This window comes from Myotis daubentonii, chromosome 13, assembly GCF_963259705.1.
Source record: "Myotis daubentonii chromosome 13, mMyoDau2.1, whole genome shotgun sequence".
NCBI lineage: Eukaryota > Metazoa > Chordata > Mammalia > Chiroptera > Vespertilionidae > Myotis > Myotis daubentonii.
The window spans coordinates 56,873,614-56,885,958 of NC_081852.1; the positions used below are offsets into that span (position 1 = coordinate 56,873,614).

The 12,345-nt window shown below is 45.9% G+C and overlaps 1 protein-coding gene across 2 annotated transcripts in view; it reads right to left on the reverse strand.

Moving 5' to 3' along the window:
• Positions 1 to 2,530: 2,530 nt before the first annotated feature.
• SHTN1 (shootin 1) overlaps positions 2,531 to 12,345 on the reverse strand; it is an 85,719-nt gene continuing 75,904 nt past the window's right edge. The window contains exon 17 of one of the 2 annotated variants that reach the window (XM_059661536.1): positions 2,531 to 4,283. In XM_059661536.1, the coding sequence (XP_059517519.1) occupies positions 4,061 to 4,283 (223 nt within the window). In that variant the 3' untranslated portion in view covers positions 2,531 to 4,060. The remainder of the gene's footprint in view (positions 4,284 to 12,345) is intronic. The other variant, XM_059661537.1, reaches the window with a different exon arrangement.

Genomic DNA, 12,345 nt, shown 5'->3' on the forward strand with positions numbered 1-12,345 from the left:
CCTCTTTCTAAATGTTAGTTTTTCTTGTATTATGTATATCCTTGGGAGTCTCCTTCAGTCCTTCTCGGAACAGGAATGAGTGTAAGTGAATAAACACATGCATGGGTGGATAACTATCCTTAAGGGAACTAAATGCTCACTTACTGACATGACAGCACCTGACAGGTGACTGAAGACGATGCAGGTGTAGGGTGACTGCCCCGCCCGCTGTGAGCCAGCAGAGAAGGAACAGAAATGAACTCACTCCATCACGTACCTACGGATACCACCTGCTTTGTATGGTTTAGATTCTCTGTTAAAAGTTACCATTTGCTTTACCCCAAAATTATATAAATTGCTATGTACTGACGTATGGGAGAGGTGGCTAAACTTAGATTTCTGGCATATTCTATATGTTGTCACTAAACACATGGAGGACCTCTCCTCTTGAAGAGGACTAACAGGGAAAAGTCATGGTCTGATGCCCAGGCCTTTCCCTCTAAGCCAGTGGTTCTCAACCTTCTGGCCCTTTAAATACAGTTCCTCATGTTGTGACCCAACCATAAAATTATTTTCATTGCTACTTCATAACTGTAATGTTGCTACTGCTATGAATCATAATGTAAATATCTGATATGCAGGATGGTCTTAGGCGACCCCTGTGAAAGGGTCGTTCGACCACCAAAGGGGTCGCGACCCACAGGTTGAGAACCACTGCTAAGCAATGACTCAAGGTCGGTTTCAGGGCTGAGTCTCCCAGAGCCCGGGCAGGAGGACTGGGGTCTCACTCCATGCCGGGAGAAGAGCGTCCAGGCTGTGGCTGCTACTGCCTCTCCTGCTGCTTACAGCAAACAAGGGATCTGAGAAACTGGAGGGAAAGTCCATCTTAAAGGCAGGAGGAACAGACTGGGTGTTCACATAGCCTGTGCACATGTACATGGGTATGCACACACACACGCATGAAACATGGGAGATCATATAAGAGCATGCCCTGGAACTATGATACAAGTTATAATTGGATGACTGAAACCAGAGAAAAAATGTACAACTAAGTAAATAGTTAAATGAAGTGAACCAATGAGGTCATTGATGACCTCAACCCGATCAGCACTTTAATTTGAGCACAGAGCGCAGCCCATTCACCTTGACCGCACTTGAGGACTGGGCCACCAGTGGGTAGGTAGCATTTTAACTTAAAATTTTTTTTAAAGTGATAAGCACTGTTTCTGTTTTCTCTGTCTACATTTATTATGTGATAGGTAATAGATATAGAGCAGATAGATCATCTGTAAGATACCAACTGTAAAAGGGGTGAAAGAAACTAGTCATGTCCCATTTTGAGAAACGACAGAGGGACTGGGAAAGGTCAGTGTGCAGAAGAAACTTCCATCCAGCCCTTAAGTGGGAACTGCTTGGTGACCCTCCCAAGGTCAGTGATGATGATGATGGACGGCCATCCACCCTCCCCCACTTAGTTCCACAGAAGCTCAAGTTGTCCCATGATTGAAGTGATTACACATGTATAGTGTGCATTTAGGATTATCATCCAAACTTTGTTTTGTAAGATTCTGTGATATGGACTATCATTGACCTGACAGACAACCTTCAAATTGTCTGGAAAGATAAACAGTGATTTTTGCCTGTACTACTCCATTTCCAACATCTTACTGTTAAGATGGATAACTGCACTGCCCCTTCCAATTGTACAACAGCCTATGTAGGGTATCTATACTTTTTATCTGCAAAGAGCTACGAGCGTACCTTGAAGACACAAGCACCAGTCTTCCCAGGTCTCCCACCCCCGCCTAACTGCTCGCTGACAACGACACCACAGCAGGGGCAAACTTTCCTAACAACTGACGTGAAAAGGGAAAAACTGTAGGCAGAGAAAGGTGAATAAAATCCTACATCAAATATCTTCATATCAAATTAATTTTAAATGACTGTGACCACGGCGAAAGAAAGTAAGCAGCTTAGAAAAGGCAAGAACACTCCTGCCCTAGTTGGTCTGCGCACCGAAGGGTCCCGGGTTCGATTCCAGTCAAGAGCACATACCTCAGTTGTAGGCTCCTGGGCCCTGGTAGGGATGCGTGCAGGAGGCAACCAATCTATGTGTTTCCCCCTCTCTCCCACTCTCTCTAAAAATCAATGGAAATATATCCTTGGGTGAGGATGAAAAAAAAAGAAAAGGCAAGAACAGTCAAAATACCAGTTACTGCCTGCTGCCTGGCCTAATGCATCCTACCACATAGTCACTTCCGACCTTGGAAGCGAGGCTGCTTCTATAACTGCGCCATTCTGTCACGTGTGTGATGAACCAGGGAACGGAGCACACATCCTCCCGGTGCTAAATGTGGATGACACACCCCTGTGGGCTGATGGCAGACACAGGAGGGAGGACAGCACGAAGCAACAGGGAATAAAGTCCTCAGAATACACCACTTTGTGAGTTATGAAAAATTACAGACGTGATCAGCGCTCCTGTCATTTCCTTTTAAAGAATGTCCGATCTGGGGAACTGAACCAAACATGTCAATAACCACAAGTGACGTTTCGTGGGAATCTGCGGGTGCTTTTTAATAAGTGGGGTGAGGAGGGCTCCAATCACAGCAGAACAGAACTTGTTTAGGTGAATGAATGCAGTTAGTGAGTACACACAGCAGCAGCCTCCCGTTAGCGTTACAGTGGAAAACATCACACTTCCATTTCCCAGGAGTAAACTGCTGAGTAACTGTAAAGTCGTCCCGGGAAGAACACGGCAACAGTCAAGCATAACGAACCTACAGGAAGATCATTGTGTCCAAATCGAGGAAGGACGTGTACCTGCCTGCCTGCCTCTTCAAGCCTATGCTTCGCACACGTGCAAAAATCAAGTACAATACAACTACTGCAATTATTACTATCATTTTCTCTTGCCCTTAGGTGAGCAACACCTGACAGCTACATGCTGAGCTCGGCTAACAAAACGAAACCTTTCACTTCCTTTAATAGCAAAATTACCATTACTGAATCACTGTCGTAAAAAAATGCATTCAAGTACATGACCACTTATTTTAAATAAACACCAATTTTGAAACAATCAGCTTTGAAAAGCTGCATACGTGTGTGTGTTTTTAATCCCTGATTACATTTCTATTTATTCACTGTGGTAGACCGAAACATTGTATTTTTAGAGACTAACTACCACTTAATTTCTTACAAAAACAACAACAACAAAAAACAACAAACCTGTGTAATGTAGAACAGCAGTAAAGGAAATTGTCTGCTTGTCGCTGCTCTTCACTGTATGTTAAGAACTGTGATGAAATATGGTACCTGTGCCCCATGAGTACATGAGAAAACACAGTGAACTCATAGCACAGAGCAGAGGGTTTACCAAGATAAGACTCTGTTACATTCAAGGACTGCACCTCGATTCTGCACTCGGGCCACGAGTGCATTCCCACTGAAGACCTTGGGAGGTTTTGGACTCAATCTTCAGCATGTATTTTCATCCCATAGGTAACAGTGTGCATAATTAATACTGATTATGGGGCCACTGGTATGACGCCAGCGCCTGAATTTTAATTTTATCTCGGTATATCCTAGCAAGTAACTTGCATGCCACAGTACCTAACAATTCCCATGCTACTGCGGTTTCTCCATCAAAGAGGATTGGATCCAAAAAAAAAAAAAACCAGCTCATTTGAGGGCTTTTTAAATCACCTCAAATTGTACAGTTCTGTTTTTCCAATTATCCACAGCCCTACAAACTTTCAGCATTACTTTTGAATAGTGGTATGTACATTAATAAAAAGGATAGAAACATCTGAATTTTCTGTAGCCTTCTAAAAGAAGTCACATTTCATAGAGTAATTAGGAAAAAAAAAACACCTTATCCCTAGGAATATAAAAAACTACATAGAATGTGCATTTTGCTAAACAGCTTACTTACTAGCATATTGATAGGCGAACTACTTACAAAAGTGACATCAGAGAAGAACCTGTTTTCTGAATCCAGGGACAAGAACAGAATGTCTCTAGAACTAAACATGTGCTTGTTGAAACGGACTTCTCCTCATGTCACCTTCTGGCTCAAGGATCAGCAGCTGGAGCTGTCTGTATCTCTCATTTTTTCAGCACTGTCTTCTTTATATTCTGGTTTAATTTCACCGTCATCATCCTTGCATGGAGTTGGATCTTGTTCGGCACCCTTGTCTTTGGTTTGGGGTTCATGTGTGGAAACAGGATCTAAAACTACAACTGGTTCGGCTTGGTTTTCACTGCCAATGCATTGTCTCCTCCATCCCGGGTCACTGGGAGGCCTAGGGGATGAAGAGTTAAACAACAAAATAATTAAAAGCAGAGGGAAAAATATTTGTCTTTCCTACTCCTGGATTCAGACGAACAAAAAACACCCCAAGACGTTCTAAGTCTAAGCCACATGCGCACAAAGTGGTCTTTGAGGTGCCAGCCATTTACAAAAATGAAGCTATTAGGTTACAGATTTAGGAGCACAAAGCCAGGAGAAAGAAGGCGGGAAAAAGTCAGAGCAATTAACGACGGAGGTGTTAAAAAGCCAAGCACCTACCTGCTTAATTACATGCTCTCCTCAGGAAGTGCAAAGCTCAGGGGCCTGTGCAGGCCCCCCACTGCCTGAGCCAGACTCCCGTCCCGCCTTCAAAGAGCCAGTTAACCCCCTGCCTGTGTCCCTGGCACATCTGGCTGCAGATTAGCTCTGGGAGGACTGTGTGGAGGAGGCAAGTACATCTCCCCATCACTGAGGGACAGCTGAGAGCTCTGCTCAGAACTGGGGGCGAGGGGAGGAACTAGGGCAGCGGGGAGAACCCAGGGAATATGCTAACATGCTGTTACCATAACCTTTTCTAAAAAGGAGAATCATGTTTCTTGAGAAATCTCTTCTTGGATGTCACATGCAGCTCCTCTTCCAGAGGCTTTCCTCGTCTCTTCTGACACAAGCAACTCGGCTTCTCAAGCTGATGGGTGACAATTCCCCGTGGAAAGGGGTGTCCCGAAACGCTTTTGGCTCTTGCCACGTGCCAGGAAATTAGGGAGTCGCAACCTCCTCCTCTGAGAAGTCATGGTCAGAAGCCACTGCCTGAAGGTTGAGGGGCGTGTAGTCGGCAGGGCAGGGGCTATTCGGACCCCTCTGGTCTTCTTGGCAAATGCCAGGATGCTAACCATGAGCCAGCACACGCCTGCCCACTTGTGGAGAGCAGGACCTGGCCTACCTCTTGGCCAGGCTCTGCCCACTCTTCTACCAGCCCCTTACCTGGTGTCAGTTTCTACTATTCCTGACTCCTGGAGCAGGTCAGATCTGCCAGTTAGATACTTTATTCCTACTCAATACTGCCTCCTGTTGGCTTTACCGCAGTTATAATGAAATACTGTGCAATTTGTTGTTTAACGTGTCTCTTCAAATACCATGTAAGCATCCGCGAAACAGGAACTCTTCCGCTTTGTTCACAGGTGTCCCCCAGCTAGCACCTGGCGCAGACCCATCTGTGGGGTAAGCGAATGAGCCAATGCCCATTAGCTGTGTGGGAAAGGCTCATGATGAAGGGGCAGACACGACGGCTTCAGTGTGAGTAGGTCTGCAGGTCTCTCTCACACCACAAAACAACAGAACCAACGATCAGTTATTGAGAGAAAAGAGTCTGCAGGGTCCAGCCACAGGTCCAAGAATCCTCAACCCAATGATCACGGTTTTATCACTGTCTGACCAGTGCTCTGAGATTTATCCAGATCTTGAAAACCACTCCATCTGCCTATCCGGTTATACTGTGTGACACGCTCATGAGTTAAGTAATTCTTGCGGAACTCTGTCTTCCTCGGAGGTGGCAAAAGCCAAGAGAGGGGCAGGAAAGAAAAGCTAGGCTATCCTGCGGACCAGTTCCTTTATTTTTGCCTCCATTTGGCAATGCCCTTGCCATGAGAAACACCAAGACACTGCTCATCGACCTCGGCCAAGGACCCACTTTCCAAGATGTCTGTTACGATACTTTGGGAATCAGAATGGGACAGTTTCCGCAGTGGTACCCGGTTTGACGTTCTCTGGGCCAGGCTGACACCTGCGAGACTGTACCTATTGGGATATGGCCAGAGAAGCACAGCCACTATGATGATATGAGGGGTTTATTACAGGGGCTAGACCTCCGGCAGTGGTCTACTTCAGTTTGCTGCCTCTGCCTCAGATGCTGGGCAGGAAGTCAGCAGTTCTGGCCACTGAAAAGAAAGATGGCTGAAAAGCGCAAGAGACCGAAGACAGCACTGCCTGAGGCTCTCACCATCTCTAGTCCCGATGATGCAGACCACCTGCAGGTTAAGCCGGGGCCCTTCCTCGGGGAAATGCACATGCACCCGGCCCAGCTGCTGCCACATGCCAGCGAGGTGACAACATGCGTGAATTGGAACAGCGCGGACCTTCAGAGCCTTAAAAGAAAGACTCCCGTGTCACTTTGGCCTTCACAATCTCATGCAAGTCTCTCTCATGGCCTCCCTGACCCAGAAGCCAAAGGGCAAGGGCATTCTAGGAAATGAAGTCCCAGTGAACTAGGTTGCGACAAAGCCACAAAGCCTGCAGCTCAGGTCACCAGGCTGGCGCCACCGACCTGGGTTTGAGCTCACCGCAGGCAAGCCAGCCAACCGGCTCTAGGCATGCACAGGAGTGTCCATCTCATTCCAGGGGAGCAAATTCCATCAGCCCCTACTGACCTTCACCACTTGTGCAGCATGAGTCGGGGGTCTCATGCCCAGGTGTGCCTGCAGGTAAAGGGTGGTGAGCACGTCCTAAACGAGACTTCTTCATCGGTTGGAGGCCCAACACTTCCAGGAAGTGCTCTCAGGGCTTAACAGCAGCAACAAACGGATGTCGATGGAACCGAAAACTTGGAAACCTGTATTGTCAGGCTGACGTGTCCTGAAATTGTCTCAGTCCACAGGATTGGTCCTCTTCCTTGAAGGAAGCTTCTCAACTGCAGATGCATCTATTATTCAACCACCTGAGGCTGCAGTGTGAGGACTCCTTTGTTGATTAGCACTGGACTGGGCATAGGGGACGATTTCGCTGAATCTATGCACTGAGAGTCAGAGGAACACGTTTCTGCAGGTGAAGGGGCACTGCCTGGAATTCCAACGGGTTAAGACTAGCACGGGCTATGGGGATCATCTGGTCCCATCTGCCCTTGACAGATGAGGAAAGTGACGTCTGCAGAGGGGAAGAGCCTGCTCTAAAATCATGAGGCTGAGCAGCAGCAGGGCCAGAATGAGAATCAGGGGCTCCGTTTCCAGGTTCCTGCTTTTCCCCAGCACCACGCTGGTTACCCAAGGCGCCTTCTCCTAGGTCAGTGGTCGGCAAACTCATTAGTCAACAGAGCCAAATGTCAACAGTACAACGACTGAAATTTCTTTTGAGAGCCAAATTTTTTAAACTTAAACTATATAGGTAGGTACATTGTTATCAACTTAATTAGGGTACTCCTAAGGCTTAGGAAGAGCCACACTCAAGGGGCCAAAGAGCCGCAGTTTGCCGACCACGGCCCTAGGGAAAGAATGGCGCCACAGGCTAACTCCGGCATGCTTAAGGATTTCTTTCATAATCCCTATTCGCAGTGGCATCTTTCAGATATGGAAATGTAACGTCCATCCCTTCAAGCTTTTTACACATGTGGGTTTTGTATGTGTGGGTGTGACTTGTAGTCCTTCCTGGTTTGCCATGGGGTCCATTCCTGGTTCCCCTGGGGAGCTGCTCAGGGCTCCTTCAGCAATGAGGGCCCTTCCTCCTCGGCTGCATTCCAGCTCCATCCCCATCTCCCGGGAAGAGCGAGAGAGCCCTGTCGGTGATGGTTCCCAGAACCCAGGCTCTTGCTCTAGGCAACTGTCCTGGCGGGTTTAAACCGGAGCTGCTCCCCCAGGTGAAAGCCCCAGGCCCTCCAATGCAACCATCCAACAGAACTGCAAGATACTATTGTTATTCTGTTCAACTTTTCTCCTTTCACTCTCCGGCTCAGGGCAATGACCACAAATGAGGCATTAAAACTCAGTCCTCACCAAAAGTATGGGAGACCTCCCGTATCCCGCAAGATCGCCAAGTCCACTTGAAGGTACAGGTGAGACAAAGCAAGACTAAAAGCATGGGAAGCCGGAGCTGACAGGGATCCCTGGTCCCTTTTCACTTGTCAAATGAAGACCCCAAAGAAGGCAGTGAAGTGATTGTCCAAGGGCAAACCACTTGTTCAGAGCGGACAACAGGACTGAAGTTGTGGAATCTTGACTTCTTGCCGGGTTTGGTTTTTTTTCTTTCTCACCACAACGTGCCAGTAAGTCATTTATGATCCACTCAAATAGATATTTTTACGGATCATTTTAGATCACTTGCCTAAAGGCTATTTCAAGACAAAAAGCGAAAGCAAAACAAAACTAGGAGACAAGATACCGATCTATGCCACCCTACAAAGCCGGATGCCAGGCACAACCGCAAATACTGCTCAGCGTGGACACAGCCTTGCCAGCCAGTGTCACCTGTGAGGACTTCTTGTTCACTGGGCGGGCAGATGCACGTCGAGAGCTGAGGTCCGACCGTCAAATGTGGCAGCGTAAGTCCAACACTTACTTCTCATCATTAAAAACTGCAGCTGTTTTTCCTTCATAGAAGCTGACCCGAATGGACAAACTAATTTATTCTTTGAGCTAAAATGGGGTTTTAAAAAGTACACCAAGCTCAAAGAAATGGGCTCTGCGTGACAGCTGAAAGTATTAGAATTGGTAGTAATATAGACAGTGTCATTCTATGTTTAAGAGTGTATTGGGGTAAACTGTGGACAAGTGTATTAAAATCTCCAGAAAAGCAGGTGTCTGGAAGGAACAAGAGTAATGCCACAGCCCTTCGCCGCTGTTGTGACTGGGGGAGGGGATTGGGGTGGGGGAAAAGTAAGACTTCTTATTTTTACACAAGGGGGGGACTATGAAACTGACGTCCTCGCTGGAGTTTCCCCAGGAAACTACTTTATAAAGACAGATTTAAATCTTGCCGTTTTCCGTCCTTGAAGGTGGTAAATATGATTGCGGCTTTATCCATTTTTCTTGTAAATGAAACAGAGTTCAGACCGTCCGGCTGGCTGTGCGTCATTTGTTGGATGGCTGCCACCGACTAATGCAGACGTCCCACTGGGAGACCAGGGAAGAACGAGACTTTGATTCACCAGATTGTGTTAAATAGTCCAGCTGTTGCGATTTGAAAGATAGTTACCTCCGAAGTGAAATAGAAATGAACTTGGCATTTATGCCGCAGACCATTTTTAGACTGTTTGGCAATCAGCTTTTCAGGGGGAGCATTTTATAAAATAACTCTCGCCGCTTTAAAAGTTTCATTCACTGTAATGTTCAAAATGTCCCACCTTTATATTATCAGTAAAATTAAGCCTGAGTGATATGTAGAATTTGCATGAAATAAGCATTTCCCCCTTCATTTCATGAGCTTTGATTGCACTCAATTGAGCTCAGAACCGTGTCGATTAGGGCTCTTTGGGGCATTAGTTAATTGGAATTGCAGCCGAAATGTTAGCTAGAATTTGTTGAACATAATTGGAACGTGGAAAGTTGATTCTGAAAGGAATTTCATTGAATGCAAACAATGATGTGCTTTTGAAAAATTAGAATGCTGCGTTTTTCCTCGATTATGAGAGTCGAGTCCTCCGTGAAGTTCAGCTTTGGCAGGACCCTTCGTGACTGTTCTGATCCTTCTGGTACAGGCTTGGTTTGGAGTCAGCTCTTCCCTTTTATCAGCAAGTTCCCCCCCCCCCCCCACCCCGCTCCACACCCCCTGCGGCTGAGAAAACGTGGCTGCTTTCTGAAATGGCTCCCAACTTGTGCTTGGGCACCAGGCTTCATAGGGTGGGGTTCGTATATTGCCTCCTAGCTTTGATTTTGCTCTTCGGTGCAGGCCTCTAGCAGGGTGGCCTCGCAGGCCTGGGGCGTGCCGCGAAGCCTCGCCCCAGTTCTTCACTCCGCTAGTGGGAGTCGGACTGTGGACACTTACACGTCCCCAGATACACTGGCCCACAGAGGCTCAGGACACTGGATCGTTCTCGCCGACAAAATCAACACTGATAATGCAGGAACTAAGATTAACTTTAGGTCAAACATTCGGAAATGTCTCACACTTTTGGGGGGTTACCTTCAAAGCTTTTTGTAATCTTGCACCATTTGAAGGGACCCTAAAAGATCCCGACTATTAAAAGGGAATGTTATTTAAGCAATATTTTAAGAGACTTAACAGGCTTCCATAAAATTACCACATATAATACTGGCCCCTCGAGAGAGGGGCCATGCTCTAAGCACTGGCCATTTAAATTCTAGATTTTCAGAACAATGTTTTTAAATTTGTAAAGATTCCTCTTTAAATTTACTGTATCATATACTTTAAATTCTCTTTTAAGAGGGGAAGTCACAGAGAATTCTGTGTGCTTCTTTTCATATAGTTGCATGACCAAGCAGATTTCAGATGACATGTGTCTAGCAGGTTTGAGAAGTTAGGTCAATTTGTCCTTACATATGCAATTGCATTTACGTTTTAGTCGGCTACTTCTATTTGAAGAAATTAAATACCCAACTATACGCAAATAAAAGGAAACACAAACACTACAGAGACTACTGAAAGATTTTTTTTTTTAAAACTTACAAAGCACCAAAAGCAATCTGGTTCTCTATGCAGAAGTGATGTATTTTATGCTAAGTCCCTTAACATCACAGGTATTTGCAGCAACTGGAGGCAAATGTTAGACGGCAATGAATTCTTTGAGAGAACTGAGAATTACTCAGCAGCACTGTAACAGTCACTGTGAGATTTACTCAGCAGAACTTTACCATGAGGGTAACACAGTCTCCACAATTAACCTGGAAGAAGCTGCTGTCCGTACAGCAACCCAGAACACGTGTGAGACAAAACTGCCTAGCGGATCTTCCGGCCAATCCACAGGGTAACTCCTCGGGGGGGCAGGGAAAAAAAGAGTAAGTGCGGGGATCTCAACTTCCAGAACATCCAGTTGTCTGCTAATTTTGTTGTTAAAACTTAATGGCCCGTGGGCAGGCGCACAGGGAGCAGCTTTGTGGCTGAGCTTTGCCGCGCAGAGCCGTTTCCTGCAGCGTCTGGACACAAATCGGCGGTACTAAGATTACAGTTGAGAGCAGACAAAATCCTTTAATTGTGTAAGAGCATCAGCTTAAGCAGTAACTTCCATGCTGTCCATTCTGCCAGCTAGCAGTCTCTTCTCAGAAAACAAACGTCTACTAAGCACAGGAAGGGGCCCTCCATTCTCCCCCCACACCATGCGCAGCACACGCACCCCCATGCGCACACCACCTTCACCCACATGCACAAAAGGGGAGAAGAGAAGAAGGAGGGTGGCGATGAGGAGCAGGTGGAGGTGGGAATAAGGAAAGAAAACATGACCTTTCTACCACAGGGGCTAAAAGAACCCTTCTAGTTTCCATTTGCTGAAGCAAACTTCCCTTAAGGAACAGTTACATGGCCAACCAAATTAATTCCTAACTGAGATCACTATTTGAGGGAAGTCTTTAAGCCAAGTTTCCCTAAAAGTAAGTTAGGAGTCTCAATTGCTCTTTGGTGACATATTTCAAAGGCAGGGCTTCTCAATTTCATTTTTCTACATTAGCTTCGCCCTGGAGATAATGAAACAAAACTGGAGAGACCAGTTAGAGGCTAAACAATGATCAAACCAATCTTACTTTTAATTCAAAACCCTTTGAAAGGCAATTCTGTTTTTTCCTTCACAGACATGTTTGACTATCACACTAACCAAGAGACATCTAAAATTCATCTTTTATCAACGACCCTTGGTGTTCAGTTAATGGCTCACACAAGATGAACTCTTACAAAAACAAATCTGTGTGCGGCCAAAAGTCACATGTATTTAGAGGCACAAGAGCTAGAAATTAAATGCAAATTAAAATAAAAATGGTTTCATTGGAAATAAAAAAATTTTTTATTGAACTCCTGTCATTGCTACATGGGTTTTTGTTTCTTAAATAAAAGCATCTTCCAGGGCACCATGTGACCTGCTTTGACCTCCCAAACCAAAAAGGTAAGGTAGCTGCCTATCTGGTAGTTAAGAAGGAAATTTAAAAGAGCTTGATAAAGCTTAGAGTCTGGGGGAGATCTGGGACTGAAGAGCAGCATGGTGAACTAGGGAAGTGTTAACTAGAAGAGTCTCTGGCAATTGTGGCTTAAAAGCATCTTCAAGAATGACCAAGGGATGAGGACACAGTTATGGAATCACTGAAATCATACCAAGTACAATGCAACCTGAGTTCACTTTCAAACGGATTCTCGCCTATGGAGCCAAGTTT